Source organism: Sycon ciliatum, chromosome 13 (assembly GCF_964019385.1).
Source record: "Sycon ciliatum chromosome 13, ocSycCili1.1, whole genome shotgun sequence".
Lineage (NCBI taxonomy): Eukaryota > Metazoa > Porifera > Calcarea > Leucosolenida > Sycettidae > Sycon > Sycon ciliatum.
In genome coordinates this window covers 24774060-24790982 of record NC_088655.1, presented here as the reverse complement: position 1 = coordinate 24790982, position 16923 = coordinate 24774060, and the positions used below count along the sequence as shown (strand labels likewise).

At 44.1% G+C, this 16923-nt stretch overlaps 1 protein-coding gene across 1 annotated transcript in view; it reads right to left on the bottom strand.

Annotated features, from left to right (window-relative positions):
* Window positions 1-16923, bottom strand: part of LOC135829764 (uncharacterized) — a 35336-nt gene that overhangs the window by 12735 nt on the left and 5678 nt on the right. Inside the window, exon 3 of the mRNA XM_065342148.1 lies at window positions 10292-10609. Within this exon, the coding sequence (XP_065198220.1) occupies window positions 10292-10609 (318 nt within the window). The remainder of the gene's footprint in view (window positions 1-10291; window positions 10610-16923) is intronic.

Sequence of the window (16923 nt, the reverse complement as noted above, 5' to 3'; positions counted from 1 at the left end):
TGACTATTTAGTGACTATTTAGTGACTATTTAGTGACTATTTAGTGACTATTTAGTGACTATTTAGTGACTATTTAGTGACTATTAATTAGTGACTATTTAGTGACTATTTAGTGACTATTTAGTGACTATTTTTCATCAACTTTCTACAGTACCAGCATGTCGTGTAAACCGGTTCATCAGCCGGCGACTAGTGTCAGGGATGACGAGCCTTTCTCAACAGAAGACGTTTGTGCAGCGATACAGAAGCAAAACGTAGGTGGAGCAGTCGGTCAGGATGGCAATTGCAGTGAGATGTTGCATGCAGGTTCTGACATTCTAGCTGGTTGGGTGTCCTCATTTTTCAATCTAATTTGCCAAATACAGCACTGCCCAGCAGACATGACTACTGGAATTATTGTGCCAATATACAAAATGGCAAACCGAAAGGAGCCCTGAAGAGTAACAGACCAGTAATGCTATCGTCAGTGGTTTGGAAAGTCCTTAAAGCATGCACAGACATTAAGGAGTTATTATTTCAGTACGGAAGTACCGAGCCAACGGAATACACAACAGGAACGTGAGACGAGGGATGGGAGGAGACGGGACCTGATTGCTCCGAGGCAGGAAGTCGTTGAGGAGGATTCGGCCAGTGAGTCCAGTGATTCCGGTGAGTGTGAGAGCGAGAATGATCGTGTGAGTAAGAGTGGGTGCGAGCGTGTGTTTTCTAGTAGGAAGTCATCAGTGTATAAGCATCTTGCATCTCGTCCTGATTGCTGTAAGGTTTATTCTGATTCTTCTTTTTCTATTTTGTGCCGTGCTCGTCATGGTTATAAGTTGCAGTTGAGTGTGTTAGAAGCCGTTTGTCAACGTATTCATAAGCCTAATCTGTGTGTCCAGAAGGACAACATTATTCGTTTGAAATTGTTTTAGTAGCAACTTGTTCTGTCTGTTTGGCTCTGGTTGGCCATGGTGTCAGATCTTGTGTCACAGTATACTAGTAGTCCTTACAAGTTCGTTAAGTGCTTTCGCAGCTTTCGCAGTTTTTCCTGTTATTACCTTAGTGCTAGGATTATCATTTTCATAGGTGTTGTTTCTTCTCACTCCATTTCTCTTTATTAGTATCTTTCTGGATTGTTTTTCATTAGTACAACGTAGCTTCCTGAGGAGTGTTGTGCGAAAACTAGTTCGAAGTACAATTTTTTGTTCATCATTTCTTCCATATCACATTTTTTCTTTCTTCCATGTTCTTCACTGCCTTCGTATACACTCTTTTTTTGAATACAATAAAAGCCTTTGTGAAAATGTCGGTTCAGCTCGTTCTGTTGATCGCAATTCTAAAATAATAATAATAATAATAATAAGTCCTTACATTCTTACAACCATAATCACAAAGAGAATTAACACCAATATTCAGCAATTTGTAGACGAGTCACAAGCTGGTTTCAGACCAGGTCGCTCAACGGCTGATGGGATTTTCTGTGTGCGGCCTCTGTGTCAAAGAGCTACTGTTTGGTGTCGAGATGTCTTTTCAGCGCCGTCGTCCATTAGCCTTTGTAAGAATAGACCGTTTTGCAAAGATTGCAAGTAGCCCTGGTCTTCGCTGCATCGCGGGAGAAAACTTCCAAACGACTGAGCGTAACTTTCACTCGAATGGAGAGGTGACCGAAGCATATCCTGCGACAGGTCAGCAGATGCGGAACAAGACATCAGTAGAGTCCACCAAAGCTGCAACGACAACTGAAACAACTCAAGTGTCGTGGAGGCATACAGTCACCTGTAACTGCGAGTGATTTTCACTTTGCGCGGGACTGGACTCTCAATCGACCAGGGAGTCGTAAAATATTTTACGACTCCCCGGTCGACATGTACTGCCATGTGTACGGAGTACGGTGTACGGTGTTCGTTAGTGCAAACGAGCTGGCCGCACAAACGAGCCGAGTTTCTGGCGAGCGAGCTAACAAGTATCCGGTGAGATCGTTTCAACACTATATTTTTCAGCCTCCAATCACCCACCTTTTCTGCAGGTAAAACGAATTCCAATAAAATATTGATGTCAATTTTCGACACCCAGAAGTAACTGGGCATTCTCCATCAGCATTCGATGATTATTTTCAAAACGAAACTCCATCAAACCCACCCACCCACAAATTAAAACATTTCGTTTTAAATATATTATTGGTAACCTTGGACGGCCCCTTAGCTGGGAGTGGTGTTTTCTTTCAGGTTTTCCGAGTGGAAGTTTCGATGGACTTCTATTGTGCTCTGGATGACAGTCGTGAGTCAGTAAAGTGAGAATTCAAGTCGGCAGGAATCGCGCACGCTCCCACTTAGGGAGCAACACACAATTCCCCAATTATCGCCAAAGTCGCACCAACCTCTTCTACACACTTATCCTTACGGTTCTATTATGCACCCTGTGGTCTGTGGACCTTGACAGCAGCACTTGGCAACAGGCTTGACACGTGACATCGCCGCAAACTATGATCCATTGTAGGCAAAGTGAATCCCCAAAAAACATTGAATAAAAACTTCTACAAGCTGTCCAACCAAATTGGTTCTGCGATGCTTACTGTCCTCCTTCACGTTGATCTTTAGTGTTATAAGTTCCACGCTTGCAACCTTTCTGCTCATCAGGAAGCAGAGATGACGCCCGAAGATGGGCTGTGATCTTTTTGCTCAGAATGCTGCAGGATAATTTCCACATGACTGGAAGGCAGGTAATTGGTCCGTAATTGGTTAAAACGCTCTTGCCAGGGTCTTTCATGATCAGAACTGTGCGACCATGATTCATCCAAGCTGGCACTTCGGCATCCTGCAGGCATGCGTTAAGCATTCGGGCCATTGCAGTATGCAAAGAGGTAAACTTCTTCACCCGGTACCACTGAACACCATCTGGGCCTGGTACCTTCCAGTACGGCATGCCGGCTAAAACTCTTGCACATGCATGATGAAAATGCACACCTCATCTTGTCCTTAACCCTCTCACTACCAGCCATTCAAATATCGATCCATGTGGATCGATGCAATAGGCAATCACTAAATATTTCGTCTCACGCTCAAACATTGTCGGATTATTACAGATGAGGGGTTTATGTCTTGAGAAAGACCTTGGCTATCGACTGCAACTATCGCTTTCACTCCTTGGTGCATATCTGGCGCATGGCGAAGTATTTTTGTAGACTGTGAATTGACTCAATTGCGAAAATAATGGGTAGTGAAAGGGTTAAACTTCTCGGAGGTCACTTTCCACAGTGGTCACCCACTCTGCTTGTTGATCATAGGTCACGGGTGAGGACCTTATGCCTTGCTAGAAGGCTACAGCATTTTGTGAGTCAAGTGAGGTACCGTCTGATGGTTTGGCGGTTGTAGTGTTGTCCCCTTGAAGTTCACAGTAGATTTGTCTCTGGTCTGTCTCAAAGGTTCCATTCTGTCGAAACTGCCGGGATCGCTCATCGGAGCGCTTGATCCCAGCGGATGTAGCATGAATTTGCTGCTTAACCTCTTCCAGTACGACATTAAGTCCCCTTTTCAGGATCTCGTGTCTAGTGGCTAGCTTGTCCTTTACCCCCTCATTTGGCAATCGTTGCCGACTCCATTCGCCGAGTCAACCATAATCTTGGCACAGCCTGGCCAGCTTAGCAAGCTGCCTCTTTCGCCATCTGTTTTCATTACCTGCCAACTATGGGCCAGCAACGGCGGTGGAGAGTTCTCACCAGTCTAAACAACTCAGATCCGTAACTACAGTAACGACCACCCTATCCAGCTCTCTTCCCAACCTATCACCATCGTTGAAGCTGCGAAGCATCTTGGAGTGTATTTAACACCCGACCAGTCCAACACCGTCCACCTTCAGACCATCCTGAAAACCTTCCAACGTCGTGTTAATCTGCTATGCTTCATGGGACGGCATCTCGCCCCCACAGCCTTTCTACTTCTATATAAAGGTTTAGTCAGACCCACCCTGGAACACGCCACCTCGGCCTGGTCCTATGCCATCACCAAAGCTGAGCTGGAGCGTTTAAATATTTTACAATCCAGAATAACTAGGAAATATTTGCTACGTAAAAAAAGTCAATGTAGATAGATGCGAAACGAAACCCCAGTTAAATGCCCTTTGTGACTTAGAGTCCTTGCACTTTCGCAGACAAGTATCAGCTCTTGTTACTCTATTTAAACTTATCCATATATCTCCAGAACACCTCCAACATTTTCACCTTTCACTGTCTTCAAGTCCAAGAAGACCAAACCAACTTAACATCAATATTATCACGGTGTGCGTTTTTCTCCCCTCTTTTCCAACAAAGCTGCAATGCTATGGAATTGCCTACCGCCTTCTCTTACCTCTATAACCAGCCTCCTCGAATTCAGGCATTCTCTCTATCAGCATGTTTGCCGATATATTCATTACACTGACTGTATACCAACTCCTTAATTACCAGATTTTATGCCTCGATCTATTTCCTTAGCCTATCCTCGATTAACTGCTCCCTCTACATAAAGTTGTCATTTCAGTCTTCTTGCAGGAGATCTCCGCGACAGGCTCAAAGCCTTTGGGAAATCCTTAAATATAATAAAATACAAATTACGCCTTTTCTGTTATTCTGTTATTAATATCTATCAGCACTCGGCCGAAGGCCGGAGATAGGCTAGCACCGGGCTAGCATCCAGCAGGCAGAGGTGTGGCCATTGATCATAATTATGGATATTAAATAAGATGGTAGGTCAACAACAGAGAGAACACACACTACACAACCTATTTAGCGCGAGCATCGTACTAGTACGATGCACACGAGAACCTGCATCTCATAGTCGCGGGGTCCATGTTGAGTCCATAGTGACTTGTTTAAACTATCGTGACCGCTCAATCAACCGTGTTCGATTGGGAATAAGGGCCGAACGCTGCATCGCAGCCTTTTCGGACTAAAACCAGTCGACTCAGTGGCCACAAGACTACAACCAAGAGTCCATAACCCCCCAGAGTGTGCAACTCCAGGTTGGGGTCTGGCGCAACGAAATCCAAACATTGCGTCATCCGGTCCCCGGGCAAGCATGGGCGGATGGGGCCATGTGCATATCTGGTACATCCGGCGGGTGTTCCAAGTAATTTAGTTGAAGGTTGCTTTGAAGCAAGCCACGGAAGTGTCACGTAAAACGTTTGCTCCACGGGCTATGCAATGTCAGCAGCGCAGAACGGCTTTGATTTCACAGTCACAGAATTTTTTTATTTGAAGAGAGTTTCTCTGCTCGTTGTCTGAAAAGCTTGTATTGGGAGAGTTCGTGACTCCGGGATAGCAAGAATAGGCATGGATAGGCATGGATATAGATTTACAGACTTCGAGCAATAAATCTCTAGCCAGGTGCTGGAAGAATTAACAGTTTCCAACACTCGACAATCGAGAGAAGAAAATGAGGAGCCCAGATCGAGCAAAAACTGACGAATATCGTCCACAGAGACACTGCACTCCGGCGACAATGGGGAGCGCTTTGCTTTAGGCTCAACAGTGGCCATTGTTCTTCTCTTATCGGAGAGACCCTCAAAAGAGAAAACTGTTCGACAACTCTAATTCTTTGTGTACCGGAACTTGAGCCTTTCCAGGCGTGTTACGTACAATACCTGGCCTTGGATTCGTAAAGAAAGACCCCAAATTGGGCAAACGGGCGAAGTAGGTCCGGGCCAAACTCCCCATTTCGTGCTGAGAAGGATCACGAGTTGCACACTCTGGGGGGTTATGGACTCTTGCTACAACATATGGACCAGTCGCGGTCATCCGTGCTTTTATAAGAACGAAACGGCGTTTTTAGTGACTTTTTCCATACAAATCCCTATCTATAGTCAGTTTCAAAAAGATTAGCAATCCTGGCGATCGCCCGGGGAGTTTGCCGTCTTACCGTATGAGCGCTCGAGCGCTGCCTGGAAAAACTCACTGTGAACTCGAAGAAATATTCCGCGCGAAAGCATGAAAATGACAACTCACTGACGTCGGTACTCGTACTCGTACATGCATTTTCGTCTGGTTTAGAACAAACGAGTTCTTCCTCGTATCGATATGGAGTCAGAGAGGAGCTGGTCGAGGACATGTCGAAAGTGTGGTAAATTTTGATGAGCGGGATGCGTCCCAATTCGTTTTGTGACCGAATAGATTCTTTGAGCTGCCGCGGATGCAATTTACTCTCACGATGTGACGAAAACGGCATCGACACAGACTCATTCCCAAGGCCTTGATGTGGCAAAGCTAACCATGTGATTTCGTCGACATTTTGAGAAAAGCAGACGCCTGTGAAAGCTGATAGAAGACGGCGTTGACTCCTAAATTCAAATAAATTGGCGATCTTCAAATACTAAAATAATTGTCAAACAGAAATGGATCGATCGATGTGCCGGGGTATTCAACAACACGTAGCTACAGTGCAATGACTTCCGTGTTCACACACACGGTTTCAGTGTTGTGTGTGTTTACAACTTCACATGGCGTGAGCCAGTCAAGTGTCAGTCAGTTCGGCAAGAAACGCAAGCTCCAACAACAAGTCGTTTGGCGCTGCCACATTCTTTGTCCTGTACCAGCCTGATCACCAAAACAATGAAAAAATGAAGAAAAAATGTTTGACTTGAAAATTTGTTGGGATTTAAACTCACAACTTCATGGTCAGCAGACAACATTCATAACAACAAGGCCAAAAAGAAGGGATAAATCGTGGGTTTTGATAACAAATCGATACTGGCTTCCAGGGCAAATTATAAACAATGGGAAAAGGCCAGAAACCTGGCCGAAATTCTAACTCCTTAACGGTTGGTCCAATTGTTCCGAAACCTTCACAGAACAATTTGCCGTGTCCTAACAAGCCATTTTATGTACTTTCTTGTTCAAATTTCCCTTATCTTCATACTTTTTAAGACCCAAACTTGATTGCTAATCTTTTTGAAACAGACTGTAGTAGGCCGCAGTCACCCAGTTTCGGTGGAAATGCGCGGGTTCGATTGGGAATAAAGAGGAAGGAAGCATCTCAGCGTCCTCGGACCAAGACCATTCAACTCAGCACCCCGAAGACTACAACTGGTGAAATTTTGATTTTAGAGTATACTTCCCCTTTAACCACACAACCGTTACCTACACAACCCGCGGATCCTGGCTCACAGACCGTGCTTGCTCTGCCGTCGTGGTGGCTCATCGGGTGGGCTTGTGTCGCCGCCTCTGCTCCTGCCGTCGGTGGAGCTTGCCAGTGACAGGCCGCGAGCAACACCGACAGTGGCATTAACACTACAAATGCCGACTAAAAAAGACCCACCTTGCATATCAGCAGCTCCCACACCAACGCCAACAACGCAATCTACAGCAACCACAATTAATCCACCATCCAAGCCCATTATTGAAAGACCAAGACGATCAACAGCCAACTACAACAGAAGCTACGCACTCAACGGACAAGGGCGAAAGGAGGGACATGACGGCAGGGTGACGGTCGAGTCAAGTTCAATGGACCGGGTCAGGCGGGATGGACGAGATAGAGAGAGCGAAGAGGAAATGGAGGATGTAACGGACGGCGAAGGGAGCAGTGAGTCGGAGAGCGATGATGAGAGTGATAGTGAGAGTGCTGGTGAGAATGTTAGTGTTGTGCGTAGGTTTCGTGGTAGCAAGTCTTCAGTGTACAATCATCTGCTAGCTAGATCGGTCTGTATAAGCCTAATTTGTGTATACAGAAAGATAGTATAATTGGGTTGAAATTGTTCAAGTAACGTGTGTTGTTTGGTGCGGCCAAGCTTGGCCGTTAATGTTCTAGATGAAATGTACTCCTGTTATGCGTTATCACTTTGTCTTTCCTTCATTCTTTCTCTTGTTTGTTCATTTTTCCATTTGCAAGTTTATTGTTAGCACACATTCGTTATTTAAATAACCGACGAGGAGACAACAGTCGTAAAATAGCAATGAAAAATATCAATTGTGCACTCATAATCATGTATAAACAATTAAAATGAAACAATTCCAGAACGTTTTCGTGTGACCATCATCAGTGGAACATCGTCACATAGTAAGAATCACTAAAACAACCAGTTATATAGCTAGAGTAACATGAAAAGAAGCGTGAGAATGCAGCACAGCTAGCGGTTATGCATAACGCGTGTAGTGTGAACCTTTGCAGTGTATCTGAGAATGGTACCGCTTCTTTTCATGTTACTCTAGCTATATAACTGGTTGTTTTAGTGATTCTTACTATGTGACGATGTTCCACTGATGATGGTCACACGAAAACGTTCTGGAATTGTTTCATTTTAATTGTTTATACATGATTATGAGTGCACATTCGTTATTGCTCTCGATTTCATTGTTAAGATTCACACGTGTAAATTTCACTGCTGTTGTTCTTAGTGCTATTTCGCTAACTTAGATCTTCTATAATAGTTCAATTTTGTTTCATTGTCCTTTAGTACAACGACGATTCCTGATGAGTGTTGTACGAAAACTTTTTGAATCCTTATTTTTTTCTCTACACCTACTTTCATCGTGTTATTGCACATCGTCTCCACTGTTTTACATTGCATGAATAAAGTACACAAATGTCAATTCAGCTTGTCTTATTGCGGTTATCAAATTATTATTATTGTAATTGCAGTTGACCTACCCTTCTAACGATACTTGCGTCAGACCAAGAAAACTGAGACTCTTCACCCAGCATTCACACACGTATTCATTCGCATACACCTACACCTCACAGTTCCTCACTCTATCACATTCACCTGCTTCCACGCCTTCATTTCACTCACCTTTTGTAGTAGCTCACACCGTCAGAACACTCTCACATCTTTTCTTCTAATTTCTTTCGTCTTCTCTCCCACTTTAGTTTTTTTCACACCTCACCTTGTATGCTTCCCACTATCCGATAACCTATAAGTAGTTTGTTTCTCCGTATAGCCTCTATTGTGAGACGATTTTCCCTGATGATAGTCTCAAGAAAATCGATTAGGAACAACCATTTTAGATACATGTATTCTCATTCATCATTTTGTAATGTCCGCTTCACTTATACTATTAATCGCATTAATCGTTAAAAGGGTACTAATTTATTGTTACACGGTTACTGGTTCATTTCATACATGAACGTCATAATTCATGATTTTTGTTTTTACACTCTTCAGAGCATGAAACCTAAGGGTGCGTTCTTAAATCCTCTCGGAAAAGTTGGAGACTCTCCGAAAAGTTCGAGAGCTGTTCTTATATCCTCTCCGAATTTTAGGAGGCTCTCCAAAGCTCTCCAAGCTCCAGAGGTGGTTGAAACTTGGAGATTCCCGCGGTTTGGGATCAGCGCATGCGAACTAGGCTAAAAGCCACGTGTTGATCATGAGTGTACGCATTTCCCTTTTCGGATACGCACAGCGCATACTATATTCGTGGCACTCAAGATCGCGGCCCCTTTGGCGCTTCATTTTGCTTGACATCTGCAAAATATCTCCGAATTCTTCAAGACCCGTTCTTGAAGAATCCCAGTTTCTTCGACTTCTCTTTTCTTCTTCTCCTAGAAGGTAGAGAATTTAAGAACGCACCCTAAGGCAAATGATTGTATGTTCTATGCACATTATGTACACAGCAAGGCAGTTACTGGTGCCCCCATTGCATTTCGTCATGTCGCAGCGACTTTTCAAGTGAAGCTTGCACTACCTGGGTAGTGGACTCTACATATTCCCTGCTAGATAGTGTTATGAAATTGTGGTTGCAACTTCGGCGATGATTTGTAAGAAAGGGTGGCTCCCGACACTGGAGCTCGCGCTATTCCACCGAGTAAAGTGTCAAGTCAAGTCGGCGGAATACCGCGAACTCCAGTGTGGGGAAGAAACCCTTTCTTAGATATTGTTATAGAATGGAAGAAATATGAATGGTCAGCCCATTTTATATCATTCCAAGGGCAATATCGTAATAGCAACAATTATTGTGACAAGGGTAAGGCATCGTGTACCAAAGGCAATGCAGTGATTTTTTTGGCAGAAAAATATCGTTATAAGGTAATATTGTTATAGGGGGCATTCGTTATAAGGGTAGGTGACAAGGATCTCTGGACCAAACTATCTTAGTCGGTGAACAAAAAATATCGTTTTAAGGGTAATATTGTTATAGGGGTATTCGCTATAAGGGTAGGTGACAAGGACCTCTGGATCAAACCATCTTAGTCAGTGAACAAGATTCACACAAGGATAAAAGTAGCTGACTTTGCTCAATAACTCTTATATCTGCAGACAGCATGCTGTTTCATCCATTGAGCACCCATCAGCACAACACAAAGAAACTCAAATAATACGTGCAAGTTATATTTGCTGGACTTACTCCTATTGTCAAAGCAGGCTACATTAAAGTTGTTCCCAATTTGCTTCCATTCTCCATTATAGCCAAACGTGTCGGCACCAAAATGGTCGGGACCGTTCAAACCAGGTGCAGTAGTCCAGAAAAATAGTCTACCATAGATTCCTTGTAACTGGGTGGAAAGCGTGTTCATGCAACTCCCCTCGACGTTTTTGTGAGGTATAACTGCGCCTCTATCACTACAAAATTTCTCGGCACCTTTGTAATCCAGTTTGTCCTGCGTGTGCATAAAAAGCACTCCTATGCCATGTTCACCATCGTCACAAACATGGTGATGTTCACCTGCAACGAAACAAAAAAATGGAAGTGTACCCATAGGTCAGTTGCCATGGAGACAGAAATGAACTCAAGACTTCTACAAAGGGAAACATATTAGCATACGAAGAGACAATGGAGTTGTAAATCTGATGAGTCCTTTTGTACAATCATTTCTCAAATCGGTTAAGGTTGAAAATGAGACGAAGCACAACAATGTCAATTTACACAGCATATCGGCGGTAGAATGGTGTTGAAACGTACACAGGCTAAATGATGGAGTGAGTTGCTCCAAAGAGCACAATAACTATAGCAGGGAAGGAGGGGGAGGAAAGTCAGAAAAGCACTATCTTCCTCAAAAGCACCTTCTGTCTACAAGGAGCAGGCTGTAACTTGGCAATGTAAAAACCCTATAGCACCTCTGGCTGGCATTCGTTGACCACCTGCTCGAGAATCTTTAACAGCTTTGGAGTATTCTTACATACTGCAATGAGGCAGGCAGGGGACATGATAAGAGGTGAGATCCTTTCAGCGAAAACCATCACTTGTGTGTTTAATAATATTATAAATCAACAAAATGTGATGTCAAAGTGTGAGCTGGCTCGTAAAGATTCATTTTCGATGGACTGGATGTTCTTCTTGTCCAAGGAGTTTCTAGTGTCTTCAAGTGAGTTGGGTCAATTGATTTTAGTGCTAGGTGAGAGGTCCAGTTTAGTCTCAAAGTACCACACGAAGAAGTCCTGATCTAAATGATGATGGGTTGAAACTATTAGTCCTATATTTGGCAACAAGAGCTAAAATCCAGAAGGAACTAAACGCAGTTGCATAGTTTAAGAGTCAATGTCTGTAACGAGCAACTATCACCGGATATGGCCAAATACCGATTTTGCTTAAAGTTGGCTCCTTTTATACCTGAGCGGACCTTGTTCGCCCACTATGACAGTTTGGTCCAGAGACGTTAGTAATGTTGCTTGGATACTGGGATACGAAGCGTCACTAGCTTTAAAGCACCAGCCCACCATGACGAGAAAGAAGAACTTCTCCACTGCAACGGCTGCACTGCTTCAAGGCAGCTGCATGGAAGCACTTGCTACACACTGACTGGCTGTGGGCTACAGACCACCTCTGAAAGCCCGGCACTGCTGCACACACCTGCAACGAAGTCGCCAGCCACTCTGGTCTAGATTCACCCTGCCGTATCACTCGAGAGCTACCCACGCATCTCTCAATCTCCCCCTTTTTTCCACCATTATTATTCCCTTCTTGTTTTGTCTTATTTTTTATTTTATTTTTTGTCACTTTCTTAGGGGCCGTCCGCAAATATCGAACTTTTTTCACCAAACGAATTATTTTAGTTTAGACCCAACCCCTCCCTCCCTCCCCCTCAGAACGTAAAAATTGTTGACATATACATGAATATACAACAAAACCCGCTCCTATGGCCATGTACATGTATCGAACTTTTCTGAAACGAAATTGGTCTACCCCCTCCCACCCCATAACGAAATTATTTCGTTTCGTGAAAAAAGTTCGATAATTGTGGACGACCCCTTATGTTGGCTCATTATAAACTTATGATTAATTTTGATGCATACATGGCACTGTGACGCCGAGACCTATGGTCGGCAGAGTTCATGTATTTCATCAGCACAGCTACTGGCATTGTGGATAGCGCCTACCCAGTCCAATGTACTTTTTGTCTTTCAACATGATTTGTAGGTTTGTGTTCTCTTTAAAAAAATAAAAAATGAAAGAAACAACAACAAATCAGCAAGGACTGCAACAGTAGTGCAAGATGGCCCAGATTGGTCCAGAATGATTTCTTGTGCTGGGCAGCTAGTGCATGCGAGTTTCACATGCGTGCCACGCTCCCATCCAAAAATTCAAAATTTCTCTCTAGTTGCTATGAGCCCATGTATGTCTGGTGCATGCGCGGTTACATCATGCATATTTTTGCAGGGCCGTAGCTGCCCCCCAAAGAGAAGTTTTTACTTTTCGATTCTTGATTTTCCAACTGCAATGCATACCTGATATCCTCGAGCGCCCGACTGCTACGTCATGATTTTCCACTAGTGCGACGAGGCATCGATGCACACGTGAAACTCGCGTGCACTCGCTGCCTTGTACAAGAGAAATGTTGGGCCATCTTGTGCTACTGTTGCAGTCCTTGCTGAGTTGTTGTTGTTGTGGAGCAGTTCTTCTTTTTTGTCATGCTGGGCGTTTGTTCAGCAAATGACGCTTCGTGGCGGCTTTATTCCAGTTTCTGTGAGGGCAGGGATTATTCCCATCATGTCTTAGTGCTGGTAGCGTAGCAAAAAGGTTTATAGGAAAAAAAGGTATATGGAGGCGCTCTGTGTGTGCTATCCTGTTACGATTCCCAGTGAGTTGGATTCGGCTAGTGCATGGCCGTTGGAGAGTTCGAAATTTGAATATTTCCCCCAAGTGATTTTTAGTGGATACCTTTATTCAAGACTATCACTTGTTGGCGCTTGGGGACAGGTTGTAACGTGGTGATAGTCATGTTGGTGGCCTTCCCCAATTTCAGGACGTAACCCGCTGCTACTGGCCTTTGCAATGGCCGCCAGTAGACAGGCTGAATTGATCGATTTGTTCAATAAACTCAGCAAGTCACCAATCCTAATATTATTATTATTATTTTGCTTGTTCGCGTTGGCATCAACCTGCATAAAGCAGGTATATAGCCTTCGCTTAAGCTGCCATAAAAAAGAAAGCTCATCCTAAGCGAGAGGGCTAGAGGGAAATATAACGATAACGAGATACAGAATACAAAGAAATCCAATGAGTTCAACGTACAATTCAAAACAAGAAAGAAAGGAAAGAAAAACAGAGCCGAATCTACCGATTGATCCATCAATCGACAAAGGGGACTAATCCGTTAGTGTTGCAAAGTAGAAGCTGATTATAGTTGCAGATCTCCAGGCCAGGGCCAGCATATTGCCGATTCTGGATAGGTCTCCGCAGCATTTGATGTGGTAATTATCATGTTTGATAAAATTGTTAGAGTAGCTAGTATCTAGAGTACCGAGTATCTAGTATCTAGAGTATCTAGTGTAATTGTATCCGTTATTATTGTTAAGGGTATCTAGTGTAATTGTATAACTTCAGCCATTACACACAGCACACGTTAGTTCCTTCCACTTTCGACGATCCTGGGCGAGCTGCCTCAGTGCAACTAGATCCTCGTGTGATGTGAGGGAGTTTGTGGATCTGGAATTTTTCAGGTCGTTGTATGGATGGCTAAACATTACTAGGTAAATTGGATCGGTATGAGAACATAGTTGGTTTGGCTGTACTGCGTTGTTGTAAGTAGCTGCAAACCCTCAATCTTGTACCTTGTTTGAATGTGTTTCAGTTCGTATTTTTATCGACTTTTTTTGATTTTAGGCAATATCTAAAGGACGGAGGGTTTCTGGACCAAACATCATATTGGGTGAATGAGGTCCACCTGGGGATAGGAGCCAACTGTGAGCGAAATCAGAAATTTGGCCATGTCCGTTCATATTTGGTCGTGATAAAAAAAAGGATATTGCCTGAAACGAGATCTATATGGGAAATAAAGGGGTCACGTAAGCAGCCTAAATTTCCCATACAGACCTCGTCCCAGTCAATGTCTTATAGACATTAATCCAGAATGCTCTCGATTCGGCTGAAGAAATCCACTTTGCTGGATTAATGTGGTTTGCAGCTAGGTTGTGTGTGTGTGTGTGTGTGTGTGTGTGTGTGTGTGAAATAATACGAGTCGTGCTTAATGCAACATGAGGATTCCAAGCGTCACGAGTAGGAAGAGGGAGTTGTCAATGTAGAGCGTGCTTCCTTCACCCCTCTAGGGTTTGGTATTCATGGTGGTTGTAGAGAACGTCGCTTACAATGTCAGTCTTCTGGTAGCGAATACTCCGTTGTCATGAGTCTGCTGCGTGCCCGTCTCTCTTTCTCTTTACTGAGATCCAGCATTCTTTGTGTCCGTGGTGCTCGTTCTCGTTGGGGTTTCCCCACCCAACGTTTTGTGGATAGTTTTGTCGTGGTGGCCGAGTCTTGCCTTGTTACGTAATTTTCTGATCTTGAATACTGTGTTATCAAGTTTTTTGTTTTGTTATTTCTCTGCACTCAGAAAGTGGTGGACATCACGCGACTGCATTGTAAATAAAAGTGGGTTTGTCAACGGACAACCGCTCCATTCAGTTGCTATTCACTCTTTGGCGCATGCACTGGATGAATAATTCCTTTATTAGTCATGTCGAACAAATTATCTGGATGTTTTTATCAGTTTTCAGTACTTTCTCCGTTAACAAAAACTTCGTGATGGATTTTTGAGTGACTGGTTTGCGCACAAACTGATGTGAAATGAGTTGCGATCACTTTCTGGGCCTTTCCTGGCAAGCCAAGAAAGAGATACGATGCAAGGAAAGTGATATTTCACAGCAAACCGAGCGGAATCGATGGCTGCGCTGTGGCAACATAGATGGTGACGGCCATGGTGAGCAAAACTGAAATACCACTTCTCCGAGGACATAATGCGCCGCTTGGCTTCTCTAGCACTGAGTTTTAGATTGATAGAGATCGATGCAACGAGCAGCAAGCCCACACAATGAGCGAGTGAACGTGTAGCTGCTCCGATCGCACTACACAATAAGTTATTGTTCGACTTGCGCAAAGCCCAGATTCGAATGCCGATGACCATGCATTCTTCCGAAGTCTGTAGTCCGACACGAGTCTTGTGGCTAAGGAAAGTGGACATTGCTTGCTAGCCACAGCCGTTCAGTGCTGGCAGAAGCAGTAATCAGGGACAATGGAATCAGTTTGGCTGTGCGTCTACTCCTGGTTTCGCGGAGTTCTGGAGATTGGAGTTGAAACTAGGGAGCCATAAAATATATTTTACGACTCCCTGGTGGAAACGAGTAATCGCCACCCTGGCGGATCACGCAGCTTGAAAGCCAGCTTGAAGGATGGCGGCATCAGCAAAGTGCAGCCGAGTGTGATCAAAGCAGCCGAGGCAAGGGTGAAAAGAGCTGAACATCGACTCGAGAGAGATGACGATTCGCGTGCAGCAGATTACGACAGCGACGCTGGTTCAAAAATGAGTAGAGCAAAAGCGACGCAAACTGAACTCGCTGCTCGGAACAGGTCAAGAACAGTTTGTATCGACTGTACATCACGGAGCAAAGGTAGTTTCTCTTGTAAAGACGCCGTACATCAGCTGAACTACCTTCGTTCCATGATGTACAGTTGATACAAATGCATGCCCCGGAGCCGGTCCGGTTGGTCCGGAGACAACCGGACCAACTCTGGCTCAGGTCACTCCCTGGGATTTGTCTAAAACCGGGGAGAAAAATTCTGGGTACATGTACATGTACATGTATTATCGATCATACATACATGTACATGTACATCTGTACAAACACCAATACTCCCATAGTAGGCCAAACATCGTACATTGATATCCATGCAAAATTATTCCCTGTAGGGGGCTCTGAAAACTTGTGAAAGGGCCAAATTCTGCTAAATCCGACCCGATTTTTCAAAAATGCCCCTGGGGAAATCCCCGGACCCACTCAAACCGGATCAACTTCGCCTGCCTTCCGGCGGGCCTGGTACTTGACCTGTTTCAAGCGTTTTCATACCCATCAAAGTTAGGGCTGAAACGATTGTGGATTTTCACGTATCGAATACTCTTTAGCTTAATGATCGAGTAATCTATTATAATCGTTAGCAAATAGAGTCATAATTTTGTGCAAACATTACTCTGTTTCCACAAACTAAGGCTATGATCGTTTGGTCGGATCCAGATCCAGATCCAAATCTCAGATCCGTCGGATCCTTCAGAATCAACCGAACACTTTTTTGCGGACCTTGGCTGTTGCCATGTTGACGAAGTAAAAAATGGCGCTGACAGGTCACCCAAAAAAGGCAAAAGTCGTACTGATCGCCCGCGTCGTACGAAAAGTCAACAAAAGTCCACTAGACGTACGACAATGAGTATAAAAATGATTTTTACCCACCATATACGCACAAAGGTCACATTTGGATCCGATGGATCCAGTCAACCCTGCTCCCGGGGCAGGGTTGCTCGGATCCAAATCCGAAGGATCTGGATCCGGATTCGACCAATCGATCATTGCAGATCCAGTGGATCCGATGGATCTGGATCTGGATCCGACCAAACGATCACGGCCTATGCCTTCATAATACCAACAAATCTGCATTAGTGAAAGAGTAGCTCCGAAACATGGCAGTTTTGAAGTCAATTTAACCTCAGAACATGAACCATACCCTGGCAACTGCATACTCCCAGCGGAAACTGATTAAAACTTCGCAAAAACGAG